This window comes from Etheostoma spectabile, chromosome 4 (assembly GCF_008692095.1).
Source record: "Etheostoma spectabile isolate EspeVRDwgs_2016 chromosome 4, UIUC_Espe_1.0, whole genome shotgun sequence".
NCBI classification, from domain to species: Eukaryota; Metazoa; Chordata; class Actinopteri; order Perciformes; family Percidae; genus Etheostoma; species Etheostoma spectabile.
The window spans coordinates 10,356,868-10,377,556 of record NC_045736.1 but is presented as its reverse complement, the minus strand read 5'-3'; the positions used below and the strand labels follow the sequence as shown (position 1 = coordinate 10,377,556).

Below are 20,689 nucleotides of genomic sequence, written 5' to 3'. Positions count from 1 at the left end.
AAAGATTTCTTTAAGATGCACTGTTAGCATGTACCTGTAGAAAAAAGTCATAAAAGTCATAGTACAGTATTTAAAAAAAGTCAGAATCGTATTTTGTAAAAATTGATATTTGATATTGATATATGTAAGTCATAGTGTAGAAAAAGTCAAATATAAAGTCATAGTATAGTATGTTGAAAAAAAAAGAAGTCATGATGTAGTATGTCAGAAAAATTGTAAAAATCATATCAACAACAAAAAGTCATAGTATAGTATGTCGTAAAAAGTCCTAATATAGTATTTCTAAAAGGTCATAGTATAGTACAGCATGTCAAAAAAACAGTCAAATAAAAAGTCATAGTATAGCATTTAAAAAAAAAGTCATTTCATAGTATATTGGGAAAAGTTGTAAAAAAGTCATAGTATAGAAATAGTCAAATAAAAAGTCCTGATGCGTGTCAAAAAAATCCTAAAAAATCACATCAACAAAAAAAATCAAATAAAAAGTCACAGTATAGTATTTTAAAAAGTCATAGTATAGTATGTTGAAAAAAAGGGATAAAAAGTCATATTATAGTACGCCAAAAAAGTAAATAATGAACGTCTAAAAAAGTAAACTAGAAGTAATAGTATTAAATATTTCAAAAAAATACATATAAATGTAATTAAAGTCATAGTATAGTATGTGGAGAAAAGTCAGTTTAGCGTGCTGTTAATCTTCATTAAATCGTCAGCAACCTGTCCCGCTGAGCTATATGTGAAGCTGAAAGTGGGCTGTTGTGTTTGTGATACACACTGAAAATAAAACCGATTGAAAATGAAAAAAACTCAGACAGAAGTAGGGTTTGATCCTTCTACCTGAGATTATGAAATATCCATTGAGTCTTGGTGAACTATACCCAGAGCTCTTATGTTATTCATTTGTTCAAAAATGTGTTGCTCACAGCTGAAAACAGCGGTCACGCTGATACTTTTTGACATTTTGCCATAGAATATAGTTTGTTGAAATAAGTCATAAAAAATCATAGTATAGTATGTTGAAAAAAAACAAACATAAAAAGGCATAGTATAGCATGTCAAAAAAAACATTAAAAAAGTCATAGTATGTCAAAAACGTAATGAAAAGTCATAGTATAGCAAGTCAAAAAAGCAAAAATAAGTCATAGTATATGTTGAAAAGGTGATAGTATAATACGTCAAAAACATTGTAAAAAGGTCATAGTATAGTATGTCGAAAAAAGTTGAAGAAATGTCATAGTATAGTATGTTGACAAAGTCAAAGTATATGTCAAAAAGTCGTAAAAAGTCATATGTAGTTTGTAAAAAAAGTGATTAATCACTCTGAGCTCTCTGATCCAACACACTTCTCCAATGTTTCAATGTGTATAAGACTCTAAAATTCACCACTCCTTTAAGAGAATAGAACCCTGAACCTCAACTCTTCATTAAATCTTCGGCACCTTATCCCGCTGAGCTATATGTGAAGCTGAGTGTGTGCTGGTTTGATGTTGTACACGTTGAAAATAAAACAGATTGAAAATATTAAAAAACTCTCAAGAATGGAGTAGGGTTTGATCCTTCCACCTGAGATTATGAAACATCTGTTGAGTCAGCAACTCATCTTGGTGAACTATACCCGGAGATTTTCTTTACTTAATTGTTTAAACATTAGTTGTTCAACATCAGACATATTTCATAATGTGTTTTACTGAACTGAGCTGTAACTGAAGTCTATTTAAATTGAAATGCAGTGGGCCAAAAGAGTTATTAAAACTAAAATATCACCTCCAAATGTTATTTCAAAGCTCTACCTTCTGCCTGCAATGACACTGTCAGCTTATGAATCCTAATAAGTTATTTGCCTCCGCTGCCATATATGCCCCATATTTTCTGACCGCAAATGACAGGAATATTTTTTATTACTGAAATTAACTTATTTATTATTATTTATTTATTTATTATTCATTGGTTATAACGCAAAATACAGGTTAATTCCTGAAGTAGGATTAAACTGGTTTTGATTCTACCTGTAGAGCTCCACCTGAATGTCAATTTACAAACAAATCCGTTTTTTATATTCATAGTGCAAAAATGGGGAAAAAAACTTTGATCTAAAAGTCTTCTATATGAATCCTTCATATTATTAAGATACATGTTGGCTTTTTCCTTGTTACAGGGTGATGGTCTTTCCTCCCAGTGTGTTGGAGCTTCCCTCATTACATAAAAGTTCTGAGGATAGTTTTTAGATATAAAAACATCTGTTAATACAGATTCACTTAACTGCACTTTAAGCCTCCAGTCTTTTTTCATATTCATTTTTGTAGGCCCCTCCCCCCCAAACTCTGAGGTATCTTGAGCTGCCTGCGTGGCATTGTAATATTTGAAAGTTAATTACCGGGACATAACCACTAGTCAGAATGCAAGTGACTCAACAGTAATGGAGCTCTATCTCTATTAGTAACGCCTCTCAGTAAACCTTCTGCTTTCTGGGTAAAGGATACAGTTTTCGTCACCTGTCCTGTTCTTGGGTGGCCCGGGCATGTTGAGGAGGACCAGCTTGGCCTCTGAGGACTTTTTGATGATGACTTCGTTCAGCCGGAGCGCTGTGTGCATACGCCGCACATTGGACTGGTTCCTGAGTGAAGAAGCAATAGAAAATAAGGTCAAACGGCCAACGCTATCAGTATGAGATGTGAATGGACCGAATGAGGTTTATAGGGACTTCAATACTTACAGGTTCTCCCACTCGCTGCAGCATGGCAAGAAGAGAAACACATGGTTATCAGTACTAAGCTGGAAATGTTTTTTTAGTCCACACAATCCAAGCTCTGCTAAGAAAAACAACCGTATAAATCCTTCCACAGTAGTCTGGCAGACCTCTTTGGTGCTACATTGTACAGAAATAAAAGACTCAAGGCTCTTTTGGTCAGGAACAAGAAGGTACTTCACCTTTACAACAGGTTCAATGAGCATTTTAAAGCACTCACGGCTTCATGTTGAAGATGTCTTTGATGCCCTCTGGTGTGGCTGCGCCAGGCGGTTTGGCCGGCTCACCGTCACACTTCTCAGTCCAGGTCATCTGGATCTGCTCCCCGGGGCTCTTCGCCTCCTCTGCGGGGGTCAGGGGGGTGGCTGGGGTTGCGGGGCTGGTTGGGGTGGTGTTGTCGTGGATGAGCTGGACCTGGGCGGGGGGGGACACAGGGGAAGAGGCCGACTTTGACTATGAGACGAGAGGAGGAGACGACGGAGGTGGATTTACATGTACATTACATTGAAGGTTGAAAGAGGCGCGGTTGAGGTGGATTTAGAGGAATGCGGGTCAAAGCCACAGAGAGCCACAGTGTTACAGAGAGGGAGAGGGAAGAGAAGTGGGATTAGGGAGCAGTACTTTGTTTAGTCTGCAGATTATGTGTTTTGACGCAATCAGTTTAATGGGAATTTAAAAATGTGAATTGATACCAGCTAGGGGACTATTTCTTCTCAACTACGCTGCATCCCTGCCTGGGCTCAACGTACCTTCTACTAGTGTTTTGTAGTAATACTATACCTTCTGTAGTATATTTCCCAAAACGTCAAACTATTCCTTCAAATTATAGAGTTGTATTTCTATTACAACACACTTTTATTTTCAGTTGTCATTTACTGTGTTGTGCTCCACTATGTTATCCAGATTTTGTTTATCAAGACATTTCATAACTTAAAAAAAAGAAAAACAAATCACAACCCCTACTGAGTGCCTGGTTTCATCCCCGCGCTCAATCTGCCAAGTTAAATCACCTACATGTGAGCACACAAATACTCTTTACACTTCAAACTGGGGTCGGCGGTGCTCTACCTCTTCCTCAGGCTTCTCCTCCTTGCTGGCTGCTGGCGGGTCCTCGGTCACACTCAGCTGGGTCGTCACGGCAGCCGGGTTCTTACGGCGGATTGACCCGCGGGATGAATCAGTGATACTCTGGATCTGTGACGATACAGATGAAGCAAAGCAAGGTAGGAGTCATATGAGTGGAGATTTGAGGGTAATTTCATTGCAACTTACATACATATGTATGTGGAGAAGTTCAACAAAGAACTTGGGGAGCTAATAATAGTACAACGCTGACATCAACATCTTTTATTTTCAAGATCTGTCAAAACACCATCATGCTGTGATACAAAAAGGAAAGCAGTTGCTGCTGTGGCTGTAGTCAGCGCTGATAGAAAGGGTTAATATGGTGTCCCGCTGCTCCGATTTAACCGTAGACATGCGTTTGTCCAGAGGGGCTTATGTGTCAAGTCAAGTCGAATCATGCCGAGCCATGCCTAGTCGGCCCGTCAAGTCCTGTCAAGTTTATGTGTGCATCTTTGAGCGGATTTCAAAACAACAAAACTATGACATGAGCAAACTTTCTTACCTCTCTCTCACGCTCATTCTTGCTCAGGTTGATCTGTTTAAGCATCTGCGACCGTTGTTCCATCACCAGGGTCTTCTCGTAAGTGTAGGCTGAGATGTCACTGTCATGCTAAGGTGAAAAAAATGAATGGTTTTATTTTTCCTGACTAATTACTGTTGTTTTTATGTGCTTTCCACATCCATTAATCCCTTATGTGTGATGCTGTCTTTGTTCCTGCTGAATCCTGGATGAGATATGCTTGCAATGCAAGCATAATCAAATTGAAATGACGTGTCCACCGACCACGTCTCAAAGCAAACGTGGTTATATCTGTTCTGAATGACCGCACCTGGAGGCAGGGTGAAAAGCGTGCCTTTCTAGAGAGGAGTGAGACACAGTGAATCATACAAATTGGCAAATCAGCATACACGTTCGGACAATCGTTCCTCAAAGGCATTCATGGAGTTGCACTGGGTTGTACACACGCAAACGTGACAAAAGTAATAGTGTGAAGAATGAGGAAGAAAAAAAGAGCCTGAAAGAGAAAATGAATTTTTTTCCCACCTCCGCATACCCAGCCTATTGCTTTATCAAGTCGGTGTGAACTTCTGAATGTTGCTTTTAAAAAGATACAAAAATGGCAGACGCATTCGCCACAATTCTAATGTAGGTAAGATGAGGGGAGAGAACATTTTTCAGACTGTGTTCAACCATTTGACAAGCACTTTTGCTGTAGAATACTGATGCCTTAACACACACACACACGCACGCACGCACGCACGCACGCACCAAGCAGCAGGGTTACATAGTGCTGTGGCCAGGGCAGTCATGCTTCCGCCTGCGCACAATACTAGTCGTGCTTACTGGAGCAACTGGCCAAGCCTGAGGCATCGCTGGGTTCTCTAATTATGTAACCAGTTCCACTGAGATTAAAATGCTTATAGATGCACGGTTATATTCTGAAAGAAGTGGTCACAGATATGTAAAAAGTCAGTCTTGTCGTGAGAAAACTTACCATTTCTACAACTTCCACCATGGCGTCAATACGGAGATGATAGAGGAATGTGGTCAGGTCTTTTTTCATCTGGATACTGTTGTCGTCCAACTGGGCCACAGTGAAGATGCGCATCTTGCACTTCCTCCAAACCTGAGCAGCAAAAAACACTGCTGACATATCCTCACAGAATTGTTCACTTCATGTTGGTTTTGGCAAAGTTTGGAATTAAGAAAACCCGCTACAGATTTATACTACAGAAACTAAATCTGAGCTGCATCTCAGAGTATTAAAACTGTAAAATAAACGTCTTAAATGAACATTACAGAAAATATTATGAAAGGATGACAGGATATGACATACGGGTGCTTATTTTGTCTGTAATAATCTAGACCATGCTTTGTTTAATTTCTTGTTTTTACTGTAGGGTACTTGAAATGTTTTTTTTTAGTAATAACTGTTGCACCGTACCTTGTGCTGGCGGAGGAGGAAGGGCAGCAGCATCAGCATGCCTCCATCATGGACAATCCACCACACGTCAATGTGACCCTCAGTGAAGCGCTCTCCATTGGACGGGAAGGCCGAGATGTTCTTCGGGACAAGCAGAGCCAGGTGCGCGGCGGTGGTTTCTCTGACCAACTCTGCAGAACACACACATACAGAGAGGCAGAGGTGTTAGCAATTACTACTTCTACTTCTACAAATTGTAGAACCTATTATGAAACTATTATGACAGGATTTATTAATCTTCTTTCAGATTATGATCTGAACTGGCATGTTTCTGTTACTGCATCGTTTTGCATGAATAATTTTGTGGTCCATCGGCAAATATTTACTCTTTTCTTTCATGTTGTTCTGATTTTTCGGTCACTTGTCTCCCTCAACAGAGAGGTTAAGTAGCAGGATGAACTGCTGAAAAGCTGGAGCCGGTAGGGATTTTGTCCTGCTGAGATGCTTTGGCAGCAATGCTGGAGATGAAAACCCTGCAGTCAGTGCTTCGAGAAGTGCACCACTCCAACACTACCCCAAAATCTGCCTTAGGCAGAGCCAAAGCTTTTGGATAGGATTATTAGTGTATTTGCTTTCCCAGGGACCCACCAACAAAGTTTCTCCAGGTCTGGTGCTCGTCTCCCTGTCTCCAGTTGCGTGGCCAGGACACCAGCACAGCGTTATGTTTCAGGCCTCCTAGCCCACTGGCCTGGAGGAGATGGGAGGTGGCATCACGCAGGTTCGAGGACACGGTCACTTGGCAGAAGCCCTTCACCTTCTCCGTCTCCATCAGTTTGCGCAGCGCCTAGAAAAGCCGAAGACGAAGAATAAGAATACCTTCTTTTTTTGGGGGTCGTGCAGATTTGATGATGTAACAATCAGTCCCTCCAGGATTTTGCGATGTCGCCAATTCATGCAAATTCAATCAATCACTGTGACTTTGGGGCGAGTAGCAATTTTGACCAATCCCTGCAACTTTTTCGCAAATTTTCTCAGTTCCCCACGCGACTGACAAAATGAGCCGTACAGGATGACCTAAATTAGGATAGCTACGCTCATTATTGTAAGTGCATTAATAAGTTAAAGTCCAATAAGTCCTTTATCAAACTGTATGAATATGTGTCCCAGGCCAGGATAGGAAATTAACTGAACAATGTAAATCAACATGCCACTGACAGTCATGTTCAAATTTGATTAATTCAATAAATGATTGTGTTTTGTCTTAAATCCACCAGCCATTTTCATATTTTACCAACATTTGCTCCAAACAAAGCCTCCGGAGCCTTTTGCCCAGCAACTTTCTCTGTCTCCTGCAACTTCATTGCAACAAACATACAAAAACACAGCAACTTCCGTTGTAATTTCTTACAAAAACATCAGGCATTTTGAGCCATCTCAAAAAAGGTCCACGAAATCCTTGAGGGACTGAATAATAGTGAGATCTGGGACCAGCTTTCAGCCCCTACTGACTTGGCCCCTTGATCAACAATGTGCCATGTGTTGTGTCTGATCACTGCCTTCCCTTACCCTTTGATCACTACTATTTACAAACTGCCTAATTACTGAGAAACAAGATCTTATTTTTGCATGACATAAGTTTAGATGGATTTCCAGTTCCAGTGGTCACTGTAGGGAAGTCCCATTCTTAAATAAAATAAAGTCATGAACAACAACAACCACAAAAAACAGGAGTATAATAAAAAGAGACAAGAATATTAGTAGGTACAGACATGCACATACATAAATATCCATATATACACATTTGTCCACTAAACAGAACAGAAGAACAGAATTTGACAGATTCTGACATATTTTTTCTTCTTCTTTTTTTATCATCTGGATTTTTATGCATTATCTTGTGTGTGTTTTTTTCAAATTTGAGGGCTCCCTACCTTCTCTGCACGCTGGCTCTGCTCGCTGTTCTCCAGGTAGGTGCCCTCTAGAGCTGTTCCAACAATGGTCAGACCCTTGCCTGCCTTCAGCTGGTTGGTCAGCGAGAGCAGGCGAGGCTGCTCCACGTTTTGCTCTGAGTCTGTACTAACCAGCGTCAGCAACTGGGGCCTGAAGACAGGGGAGAGAAAGCAGAAAAAAATCGAGGGTAAAAAATGCAGGGCAGGGAGAGCGATAAAGAATCAAATAAAGGTGGGAGGAAATAAATGGACGAGTGCAAAGTACAAGTCCTAGTTGGGAAGGAGAGACAGAGAAAAACAGCATACAAGGATGATGGGTTAATAGGAATTCACAACACGTTTTTTGTTTTGACAACTGTGTGTAAAAGTATGGCTGAACATGTACAGACATGTTAATTTCTATATTAATTAGTAGCACGGTAAAGCAACACAATGTGTACCTCCAGTTCTTGGTGTGCGGTGGACCTTCCTCCAGCCGCATGAGAGCGTAACGTGCAGCGCTCAGAGACAGACCTCGTATCCCATCACCCCACTCTTTCTCCGCACTGTGACACAGACAGGCGCCAATCAATATTTGTCAATTCAAACATTAGCAATAGCTCTGCAGCTTCATTCTAAATTTAAAAAAGTGACAGTGATACAGTCAGCACAGTGAAACAACTTTTAGACGACAGTTTGACATAATGCAGTGTGATTAAGGATTAGGCATCACTGGTAAATGTCAAGTTAACATGATGTCATTCACCACAGGGAATCACAGCCCTTAAATACTCAGTGTGCATGGCTTGGTACTACTCCATTGTAAGTGTGGATGTATTACTGAGCGGGCCGCACAGGCACTACTTTAAGAAAAACAGAAGAAAATCCCTCCTCTCAGGCCTTTTTTTTTGCTGGTTTCCTATTACAACGGTATAGTGTGTAGTAGTGACTGAGTGTTAGCGTGGATCTGCTGTGGCAGGAAGGCCGCTATAGTTTTTGAACCTTCACTGCAAATCATCACTGAAAGAGATACAAAAACTACTACCTAGCCACATTGTTTGTGATTGCTTTGCGTCTCTTTAAGAAGGGGCGAGGGCCAGTTGTCTCAAAACACACCCATGATTATAAGTAAGAATTTATGCATAACACAGCTACATGTTTCATACAGCATACTAAGTGGTCTGTTCACATCAGCCCCACTCACATGAGTGACAGGAGCCCCAACAAAAAGTGGAACTAATTTCCCTTTAAAGCCCAGAAAAAAATATATTGGAGTTAGAAACCAAAAACTCAGTATGAGTGCACGCGCACACGCACACACACAAACAAGCAGCAAAACCCGAAGGCAGCCAGTGAATTCAATCTCTCCTGGGGTTGCGCTCCACTTACCCTGCAAACTCGATATACTTGTAGATAGAGCCGGCAATAACCATGGCGACAATGGCGTAGTACCAGGAGCAGAGGAACATCAGAGTGAGACACAAGCTCATCCCAAGGAAGGACAAAGCCCTGCAGAGAGACACAGACAGTAAGATAGATGCCCACAGAGACACATTTAAAATGTATTACCAAAGATTCAGCTGCTATTTGTCTCAGTAGCTGCTGAACCGACCAGTGGTAGAACTTGAAGCGGGGCCTCCAGTTTGGAGTCCTTAGCAGTGTCTGCAGAGCACAGGCCAAGTTCACAAACATGTAGCACATCAGGAAAAACCTGCAGGACACACAGAAACAAAGAAACTCAATTTAAAACGCTGATCTTCTTTGTGCCATAGAGTGATTTCACCCTGATTGCAGTCCAAGGAGTATGTTGTCTTAACATTTACTGGTGTTTTAGATATATTGCTAGAGCAGAAACGCAGCCTGGCCTTTTGTGTGATGAGCTATAATCCTGAGCCCATAAAATTTGGCATTTGCAAAATTGTTTAACGAATAGCAGGGGACTGGCTGCTCTAAACATCTCCCACCGTTGGTAGTAAAATGGCAGTAAATGAGAGCGTTCAGTTCTCACATGGAGAGGATGGGAGCCACAGCATCCAGGGAAGCAATGAGGATGCCGATCTCGCAGATACAAGCTGTCAGCAGCAGGGACCATGTAGGTTCTCCGTTGGCCTTTCCATGGCCAAATATCTGCGGGGACAATGCAGAAACATTTTAACACCACTGTTTTTTTTAAAGAGTATGTCTGCATAGAGTGCTGTTTGCCCCAGCAGGTAAAGTTATTACAAAGTAATGGAAAGTTACGACAAAGTAAAAAAGGTTGACAGACTTACCCGAAGGGCGGGCACGATGCCGTCCTTGGCGATAGCCTGCATGAGACGAGGAGCACCTGTCAAACTCTGCAGCCCCGCACCGCAGGTGGAGAAGAAGGAGCCAATCACGATCACCCATGGTGACGGCCAAGCCAACGTGCCAATCACCAAATTCCCGTGGACTCCCTCTCCAAACCTTGGGGAAAAAGGGAAAAGGTTGCTTGCCATTTAAAAACACAGAAAACCTCTTTTTTTTTTTTTTTTTGGTATTTTCAATAGCGAGCATTTAATGGGAGGAATATTTTTTTAGGGGTGGTTTCTCACGGCTAACCAGGGATGGACTTACTTGTCCCTGAGGACCACACCCTCGATGCAGGCACCAAATAGAACCACACTGGACATGTCTGAGCAGTTATGGATCAGGAAAGCAAAGGTGTTTCAAAGACATGTGTCATGTTTTTAAAATGGTGGATATTTGATATTTGTTTAGCCGGCATGAATGTTCCTTAGATAGGACCACAGGAAAAGAATATAAAAATCATAAACTTTTCCTTCTGAAGATGCACTGCACTTAATGATCTGATAAACCAATCAATTGTGTTTCCTGAGAAAAGACATCAATTGATTTTGTTTAAGATAATGTATCAGAAATCAATGACATTGTAACTAACCTCCTTCTGCTTTATTAACTTGTGATTGCATAGGCAGCCCGCTGATGCGATTAGATGTCCTAATCAAATTTCAGACCCGAAGCTGATTACTTTGAGATACATGGAAGACATTCAAGATGGCTGATTCAGAATTAGAGGCCTGTCAATAGGCCAAATGTTTCACACACCATTTTCAGTTTAAGCTCGGTAATCTTTTGTTTTATATTACTATGTGCCATAACCATGCTACCATCTTTTATATCTGTTCAATACTTTTACAGCAGAGGAAATGTAATATTCAGTAAAATACAAACATGTTGGAGGACTCATAAGTCTTTGAGTTAAAAGAAATTGCTCATATTGAACCTCTGACACCAAACTGATTCAGTAGTTATGCCGCAATGATTTAAGAAAAGAGAGTCAACATCATCTTCCATGAATGATACAGGCATACCAATCAGAAAATCAATGCAATACCCCTAATCAAAAATCAGACTGGTATTGTAGCATTTAGTATTCTGATGCTCCCTGCAGGCCAATCTGTTTTGTTACTGTGTTTGTGTGACAGCAGAGCAAAGCACCACAGTTCACTTTAAGTCCTGTCAACATCGGACCAGTGGTGTTTGACATATCATCGCTGGGTTGAAAATACAATTTGAGAGAATATCTGGCTCAAATGCATCTAGTACTTTTAGATGTCTAGTATGCCTACTGTAACTGCTGCACATGTTTTATTCTGTCCATACAGCATATATCTTAGCATTGTCATTCTTCTTACTGTTTATTCCACATTATATTTATTCTGTTTTGTATATACTCTACACTTTACTGTTTTTTGCACTTCTAGTACTGATGCTAGATGCTGTACTGCATTTTGTTGTCTCAGTACTCTCTCTGCAATGGCAATACAGTTTAATCTAATTTAATCCAAACAAGGTCATAATTAGGATTAGGACAATCCTGGGATGTACCTGATGTTTTTTTCTGGGTTGATCGGCAGGTTTTAAAATACACTATTCCACTGATATATAATATTTGACAAAGAAACTGGCATCCTTTTAAATTGTGTGAAAAATAAACACATTCTTTTGGAGTCGGTCTGTGCAGTGGCCCTTGTTATCCTGCAGAGGGCAGTAGTGAGAGGATACAGACGAAAGAGGTGGTGCAGATAGCTGCAATGGTTCCAATGGGGATTGACTTCTGGGCATCACGGAGATCTCCGGAGCGGTTGGAGCCAGCCATGATACCTGAACAGATAGTCGAGAAGCAAACATTAACAAGGTCAGGAGATTTACGCAACACAGGGCCAGTTAGAAGCAGCAGAATATCAATAAATTCATATACATGCATAACCCAGAAACAACAACCCTAGCCCCCCAAATAAATGAATGATTAATGAAAATGAAAAAGTCCCAATATAATCAATCACACACACACACACACACACACACACACACACACACACACACACACACACACATACTCAAGTTTTAAAATACATTTTTGTACCTGTCACAGAGGGGAAGTAGATGCCGACCAGCAACGTAAAGAAGCTGGTGATGTCGGCCAACACGTAGCGGTTAGAGTTGGTCAGAGGGTCGTCCTGGTCTTCCGCTGCCTGTGTGAACTTTTTGGCAATCAGATCCCCCTTTTCATAGTAGGTCCCAAACAGATTGTCTGGATGGGGGAGAGGGATGTAGGGAATAGACGTGAGAATCGGGTGAATGTTTCATGTAGACAAAACCAGATTTAAAAAAAACCCGACATGAACATGCTCTCATTCGAAGACTGCAAAGCAGTTAACATATTTTTTAGATGTGATTTACCTAAATTTAAGATTATCTGGTTTACTTTAGCTATCCAGTTGTCAATCATTGTACTTTTACATAGTTACATATAATTGTCTTGCTTTTGTGTTACAATATAGAAAAAACTTAATGCATTTTAGGCTCCAAAAGGCCTGGGCTTAAATTTATGTTCCATTATAGGGCATGCAGTCTCCCACTTAAACCTAGTGCTTGAACCGTGACCATTAGATCCAAAATTAAAAACATGGTTTTCAGATCACGGTATGCGGTTAGGTTGATTACACTGTATATAAAGGCATCTTCTAAACATACAACGCCTACAAAAAGTTTTCACCCCCACCAGTTTTTATGTTGTATTGTTTTACAGCATTGAATCCACGTAGATATGTTTACAACAAAAAACTTCACGGTCAAAGTGAAAACAATCTCTATAAAGGGAACTTAAATAAGTACAGTTTAAAAAAACTATTATATACACATACATTCACCCCCTTTAATAGGACACCATTAAAAAACTGGTGATGACAACTTTTTAGGTTTTAGCCTCTGACTAACTGTGACATTAAAGGTTTTTTTTGTTAAAACAATAAAACATGAAAACTTCCAAGTCAGGTGAATACTTTTTCAGGAACCATACAGGCTCTGATTATCAAACGTGGACCTTTAACACAGGGCTTACTGTTAGAAGCGAGGTTAAGCTAACTCTGGGCTTTCTGTAGCCTCAGGTTTCAGGTAGCCTTGGGCTGACAACCGTAAGTGCTACTATAGTCAGCTATAGTCAAGGTCTGTTACTTTCTTCCGCTTTGTCTTGGTGAAGCTTCAGCATTTTCTACATTTTCCTGGAAAGACAGTCAACTCTATTTATGGCAATATATGTTTCTATATCTTCTTTCTATATATGAGATGTAAAAATGCATTCTAATGCAATTTACCAACGTGAGTGTATTTATTACTTTCATGTAAATGGTTAGAACAAAATATCTTGACAACCTTCTTTAATAATTTCATTATTTACTCTTAATGCCCTCTAAAAAGATCCTGCAGCCGCTCATACTGGTGAAGGACGTTTGTACAACAGAGGATCACTCAGGCATGACATGCTTTAAGACCCCCTTAGCACAGCAGTGCAGTTTAACAAAGCCGTTTACCTTCCAGGAGAGAATGACAACACCACTAATTATCTGTGATTCAACAACATATAAAGACATGGCCTTGTATTTGTGTGCTCACTGTATTAAAACTATATATAGGCAGATCCAAATGGGATGAACCAACCTGTCAGGATTCCACTGGTGACCCCTGGGATGCCCTGGATCTGAGTCACATTGTTGGCTGTAAAGTACTTGTCGCAGGTAGCATTGAGGAAAGGTGAGTCACAGAATATGCGCCACAGCTGGGTGGTGACTGTCCCATTAGCTGTCTCAACGGTCTTGGCACACACATCAAAGGACTTCCACACCAAAGTGCGGTTGCCTAAGAGACACACGCTGGAAAAAAGAAAAGCACATTTGTTTCGACTTCTTGTGTAATACAAGAACAATAATAATATATGAAATTACAAAATACCACATTCTGCCTGTCATATGACCTGATTTCAATCAATTTGATTAATTTGGTTACTCATGGTATAGTCTCGTTTTGCTAGACTTTCCTCCACAGCCCTGCGGAGAAAGGTCTGGCTAGTCCACACAGCAATCCGGGATGGGAGAAAAATGTACTCTGGTTTTTTGGCATTTCTTTAAACCAATAACAATTGTCTTGGGGCAGGAACTTCTTTTGATGGAACATGTATACGTTCAAAAGTTGTTTTAGTGGGGCAACAGAAAACTCAGATTGGACAGATTTACCCCGCAGAGATCTGAGGAGCAGTTAACCATAGTCCTCAGAAATCCACCGGAGTTTAGAACGCCAACACAAAGAAAATCCCGAAAGTGGAACGTCTTGGAAATAGACTAACCGTTTTGCAGAAAATAGTAACCAAAATCATTTAAATAGCAAAAAAACAACTAAAGACTTTAATCACAGGATGTTTTGAATTTTTAACCTCAAACAATATTCTCGCAAGGAAGCTTTGATTTAGTTCTTTTTGTAGCCCAAAACACGTCTCGATGTCAGAGCTAAAAATGCCCTAAAGTGGATTAAACGTGATGAATCGGCGTTTTGATGGCTGTGTTTCAGTTTCAAGTCTAAAAGTCTCTGGACCTGGTCAGATCGTAGGGTAGTTTTATTGACACATAAAGCCGTGGTAAAGTAATCTGAAGGAACAGAAACATGTCAAAGCATGCAGAGTATTTGAACGAAAACTAAACATATACTTTATTAATTTCCAAGCTTTCAAATCAACGCAGATGGCTTTCTAGCATCGAACCAATGCAGTGACGTGTTGTCACAAACCTAGCGGGTGTTGTGTGCTTGTGTTCCTACAACAGTCATGTATTGAATGTTTTTATTTTTGCAACCGTGCAACTGTGCTTATGTTCTGTTTTCTGTCTCGGTTGTTGCTGCTTACGGGAAATCGGGAGCGTCGATGGCGGTCTTGATGACCCCGGCGTAGACGGCCAGGATGGAGAGAATGACACAGGCCAGAAACACCAGGGCCAGCTTGTTCACGTACTTCACGCCCACAAACACCACCGTGGCCATGGAGGTCAACAGGATGGTGCCATACACACGCATGTTGTTCAGCAGGGCGGCCTCTGCTTCGGCACCCTCCAGGCCCTCCAGGGGAAAGATGGCCGCTTTGGGTGCTATGTAGATCTGAAGTAGAAGGGTTACGTTATTATTTCCCCTTCCCACTGTATATAGCAAGGGATATCACACTTGCAATTTTCTCATAAAGGTTCCATACAATAGCATTGTTGCTAAAGGGCATCTTGGTGGTAATTGTTTGGGGTGTGTTACTCATCCACTTTCCCTCCTCACTCTTCCCTAGCCTGTCTGGGGATGTAAACTGGCAGATTTCAGGTCACATGGCTGCTCCTCTAGCTCAATGTTTACTGCTGAATTTAATAAATTTCACGATGGGTAAGAAGGGAAATATAATAAAAGAGAGGTGAGAAAAGTGTGAGGCGAGCGAAAAGGACAACTCTGTGAAGTGTGGAAACATGTGATACTCACATTAACAGTCCTCTACTGGAGCTTGAAGCAGCACATATAAAACTGCTCTTCTATTTTTATTCAGCTTAATTAGAGAACTCAAGCATGGTATTAATATTCAAAATTAACTGCCGTTATTACACTTTTTACTATTGGGTCGGTCTAAGAATAGTCCCATCATATATAAAACGGTAAACCCCTAATTAGCCCGTCAGTATCTGTCATCGGCTTTAGATGATTCATGCAAAAGCTGTTACATAACCATGGGAATTTCCTTTTTTTTTAAATAATCATTTGGTTTCCAATCAAGACAGTTGAATCACTATGAAGAGGAAAATAAAATTGAGAAGAACATGCAGGGAGTCGGGGCTCATTTTGGTCATTTGGCTGGAAAAATGTGATGCTAAGAACAGCATTATCACTAGGCAAACAAATCTTCTGCTTCACTGTGAACTGTTCCAGCTTCCTAAAATAGCAGCATCAGTTTGTGTTCTAGGCTTGGGTGGAAGGATGAAACATATTCAAATCAGCCTTCTCCAGATCCGCTTCTTACAATTCTGCAGGGATTGTGATTTTACAATGGAAACTAAGCCAGCTTTGACCCAGAAGACAGAATTAACCTCCAGGCATGATCAAACTCTGCATATCCATTAGAGGCATCCAGAAGGAGAATAACGGAAGAATACAAATAAAACACACACACACACACACACACTCACACACACACACACACTCTAGTGTTCCGATAACAGTGGACCAAAGTGACAAATGCTGTTTCAAGGAATTGTCTTGTTACTCCGCCAGTGTGTTGATCGCTCACTAATGCAGTATTTACATAATTACCCAATAGTCCGTGCAGCATGGAGGACTGCATTGGAAGGAGTATAGAACAAAAGTCAGAGGAGGAGGTAGTGGAGGAGAGGAATGAAAACTGAGATGAAAGATCCCTGCATTTCATTAACTGATCAGAACTCGAGCAAAAATAGCTTCAAAGTGCTTTGAGGACGAAAATAGACTAAAGGAGAACGTTATTTAAAAAAGACATGTGGCACATACTGTGGTGATGCCCTGCTGGGTGCTCGTATTATTGGGAGCACACAGTTCACATTTGCCAATTCACCATTAATTGTACTGCACTGTCGTGTCAGTTTCGCAGCATTTAATATGCACTGCATTCTGCTGTCAGGAATGATCAACAACTCTCCCTGGATTATATTTTGCTTAATTACATTTTAGAAAAATCTATTTATATAATATAATATCTATGGTTTATCATGACAAAGGTTAAAGGAAAAGCTTGACATTTTGGGAAGGACGCTTATTAGCTTTCTGGCGAGAGTTAAGTGGGAAGATTGAAAATAAAATAAAGTAAAGAAATATAGGAAGATTACCCATATTCTCAGCAGACAACAGTGATTGGTCTTTTAATGTCTCTGCTGTTTTTTTGGCTCCTTGCCTCATATTGAACCATTTCCATTTGGCACCAGTTTTGGACCAAAGCAACGTGGAACCAAATCTTTTATGTATTACTAACATAATTTAATCTGTGAGGTCATATCCAATCATGGCAATTTTGCACTTGATGCTTAATGACATCACCATCCTTCATCCTTGTGACAGCGTTATCACTAGGACAAAACGATCAAAGTATAATGTTGCAGAGTTTACTGCAGGAAAGAAAAACGTTTCAAGTACGCCATACAAAAGACTTTTTCCTTTACTCGCATTAACAAGAAGCCACTCACTAGGCTGTCAGTGGTCTTTGCTTCTAATTTCTGGTATGAGGACATGACATGACATTCCAACATGGAGTTGTTGTCAGACTTCTCACCAATTATTAACCAGAGTCTCAGAATAAATCTGAGGTGAGAAAATACCTATACAGAAATGCACCATTTTATATCTACAATGCCATATTTAAATATGTGTTGTCAAGTAATTTGCAGGAGATCCATGATCATATACACATTCATAGTATATTCCTCCTGATCCCACCTCTCTTCCAAGCGACATCTCAACTCACTCCATTTGAGAGTATTGTGAATGGCAAAAAAATGTAACCCTTACAAAAATGTGGGAAAACGATAAAAACCTTAAGATGACAGTAACAGAATGAGAGAGGGGATGTTTCTCACCAGGAGGAGCTCAATGGCCCCCAGGATGTACATCGCTCCAGCGAAGGTTGTCCCCAGATAGAAACAGATCCCCACGGCTCCCCCAAACTCAGGGCCCAGTGAACGGGATATCATGTAGTAGGAGCCTCCAGCTGCACACAAACACAACAATGTTATCAGAAAGGTTTGAATGTCGGTATGTACAGTATATGATTAAAATGTACTGATATGTTGGTATGTATATGACTTAAATGCAATGGTATGTTGTATGTAAATGCAATAATGTAAATGCACATAACAATATGTTGGTATGTACTGTATATGATTTAAATGCAATGATGTGTTGGTATGTATACGATGTAAATGCAATGATATGTTGGTATGTATATGATGTAAATGCAAGGATATGTTGGTATGTATATAAGTTAAATGCAATGATATGTCGGTATTTATATGATGTAAATGCAATGATATGTTGGTATGTATATGATGTAAATGCAATGATATGTTGGTATGTATATCAAGTAAATTCAATGATATATCGGTATGTATATGATTTAAATGCAATGGACATGAACTCTTTTAATGTGCAAATGTATATAAATCACTCAATGTAAAAGCTCAAGCACTTTTGATTTTTGCACAAAGAGAAGCAAGAAACTCCAATTTTGGGAAGCTATAACAAGTACCTGTTGTCTGCTATTTTTACTTGAAAACATATGAATTGATTGTAACACCTGTAATTGATTATATGGATTCGTGTTTGTGCAATTTTAAAACTTTGCTTTCTCATCTTGTTTTCCAATAGCTGTCATTAAGTTATGCTGTTTCTGTGATAAATCTTTTTTTTTTTTAATCTTGGTGTTTTACCACAGTGCTTCTATTTCCTAACAGTGGGCAAATAAATTAACTGAGCATAAATAAACAGACCTTAATCAGCACTTTTTAGCAGCATAAAGGCTGGTTCCCGTTATAACAGAGACAGTTACAATTGGCTTACAGTTTCACACTTCTCCACAAGCCTGTAATTTGCTCTGACCCCAGCTGTATGTACTTCAACTTGTAAGACGCAGGCCATCATTACTATGTAAACTAGCATTATAAAATATAGCTATACTGTGTACATTAATGTGTCTGCATTCAGATGAACGCATACATTCACTTTGACATTTTCAGGGAATTTGGCTGAAGTTTTGTTTTGTGTAAACGATGTGTGATGACAAGTTAAAGTGCACAACAACTCAGACTAAAGCTTTTAATTTTTCTGGGGATATCAAGCTGCGCCGGATGTAATGTGCCAAAAGCAATCAGTGAAAAGAGAATTTTAGAAGCGGACAGACTCAAACAGTGATGAATGTGTGGTGCCAGCGTCTGCTCACCCACCTGGCACTACTCCATTGGTAGCGATGGCACTCATCGAGATGGCAGTCAGCAGGGTCTGCACAGAGAGGGAGGGGAAATGACAGAGGAACATGAAATCATCATATTTACCAAATCCTGCATACACAGTAATGTGAATGTGAAGAGTTGACTGCGGAGTTTCTCATCCTTTGATCCTTTAAAAGGTATGAATTGAATACACTGTTAATTAAACCCAAATGTACTGTATGACAAAGTAAAAAACTGCTTTCCATCTGTAAATGTATCAATGTTCATAGTTCATATATCTTTACAATAAAAGGAAAACAAGGATTCAAAAAAGAAAAAAACAAGATTAAGAGTCTAGAGCCATGCTAGCAACTATGTTGTACTTTGGCATAGCGGTGCTTTGACCTAAATGCTAATGCCATGAAGCTAACATGCTCACAATGACAATGCTAGCACTGTAGCGGGTAATAATGCTTGCCAAGTTAGCACAAAGACTGGAAACTGCTAGCTTCGCCCTGTAGCATATTAATTAAGCTTGTTAGCATGGTTGGATTGGCTAATCTGCACTAAAGACAAAAGTATTGTACTATTGTATTTTTTTGAGCTTGAGGAAAAATTAAAGGATGATCAAATTTAGTGCAATTCATCATGAGGGGGGAATGGATGTCTAAACCAAATGGCATGGCAATCCATCCAATAGTTGTCCATTCAATATTTCAATAAAAAAAAAAAACACAAAGGTCAACCTCATGAGGCGCTAGAGGAAAACATTGAAGGATCACCAAAGTCATTAGGATTCATCATCTAGAAACCTTCAATGTCTGTACAATGTGCCAATCCACCCAATAGATGGACAGACATTTCACTAAACAAGTAAAACGTGGGCGGCTGTGGCTCAGTGGTGGAGCGGTTGCCTGCCAACCGGGAGGTTGGTGGTTTGATCCCCGCCCCTGCAGTCATTGTCGAAGTGTCCTTGGGCAAGACGCTGAACCCCGATTTGCCCCCGGTGCTGCCCATCAGAGTGTGAATGTGTGTGAATGTTTATCTGATGAGCAGGTGGCACCTTGTACGACAGCCCTGGCCACAGTGTATGAATGTGTGTGAATGGTGAATGTTTCCTGTAGATGTAAAAGCGCTTTGAGCAGTTGCTAAGACTGGGAAAGCGCTATATAAATACAGCACATTTACATTTACCTGCTGGTGGTACTAAAGGAAAGGTCAATGAAAATCTATCCAATAATTGTTGAGATATTTCAGTCAGTGGTGGACCGACCAACCACGTTTTTTGTCAGATAAGCCTACTACTTTTAGAAGTTAACTTTTCACATTTTACTTCCCTCCCAGTAATGTCCATGATATCAGCGTCAGCCCTTGTTGTATATAACATCAAAATACCCCGTGTTGGATTTTACGGAAGGACCACACCAATTTAAAGCAACGCTAAATGCTGAAGCTTGGTTCTGGATGAGATATATAATAATGCCACCGGGCCTGTCAAGACCGTCAGAGCCCATTCAGACTGCTAATTAAAACTCTAATGTAACTCTTGTGCTGGGAGAGAGGAGAAAAACACCGGAAGAAATCTAAGGGTATGCTAGGATGGATATTTGCCTGCAACGCAAACAGCCTTTACTGCTCTCCAGAGGAAGAGACAGAGAGAGAGAGAGAGAGAGAGAGAGA

General features: G+C 40.2%; 1 protein-coding gene across 5 annotated transcripts in view; it reads right to left on the bottom strand.

Moving 5' to 3' along the window:
* The window catches only part of slc12a5a (solute carrier family 12 member 5a), a 171,749-nt gene that overhangs the window by 4,379 nt on the left and 146,681 nt on the right, over window positions 1–20,689 (bottom strand). For 2 of the 5 annotated variants that reach the window (XM_032514134.1, XM_032514139.1), the window contains exons 5-25: window positions 19,025–19,079; window positions 17,663–17,793; window positions 14,941–15,188; window positions 13,707–13,918; window positions 12,133–12,300; window positions 11,772–11,870; window positions 10,320–10,377; window positions 9,995–10,169; window positions 9,733–9,851; window positions 9,337–9,435; window positions 9,114–9,233; window positions 8,186–8,290; window positions 7,728–7,896; window positions 6,445–6,640; window positions 5,818–5,987; window positions 5,368–5,499; window positions 4,374–4,481; window positions 3,815–3,940; window positions 2,967–3,199; window positions 2,714–2,728; window positions 2,481–2,614 (exon numbers count right to left, since the gene is read on the bottom strand). In XM_032514134.1, the coding sequence (XP_032370025.1) occupies window positions 2,481–2,614; window positions 2,714–2,728; window positions 2,967–3,199; window positions 3,815–3,940; window positions 4,374–4,481; window positions 5,368–5,499; window positions 5,818–5,987; window positions 6,445–6,640; window positions 7,728–7,896; window positions 8,186–8,290; window positions 9,114–9,233; window positions 9,337–9,435; window positions 9,733–9,851; window positions 9,995–10,169; window positions 10,320–10,377; window positions 11,772–11,870; window positions 12,133–12,300; window positions 13,707–13,918; window positions 14,941–15,188; window positions 17,663–17,793; window positions 19,025–19,079 (2,872 nt within the window). The remainder of the gene's footprint in view (window positions 1–2,480; window positions 2,615–2,713; window positions 2,729–2,966; window positions 3,200–3,814; window positions 3,941–4,373; window positions 4,482–5,367; window positions 5,500–5,817; window positions 5,988–6,444; window positions 6,641–7,727; window positions 7,897–8,185; window positions 8,291–9,113; window positions 9,234–9,336; window positions 9,436–9,732; window positions 9,852–9,994; window positions 10,170–10,319; window positions 10,378–11,771; window positions 11,871–12,132; window positions 12,301–13,706; window positions 13,919–14,940; window positions 15,189–17,662; window positions 17,794–19,024; window positions 19,080–20,689) is intronic. The other 3 variants (XM_032514136.1, XM_032514135.1, XM_032514137.1) reach the window with 3 other exon arrangements.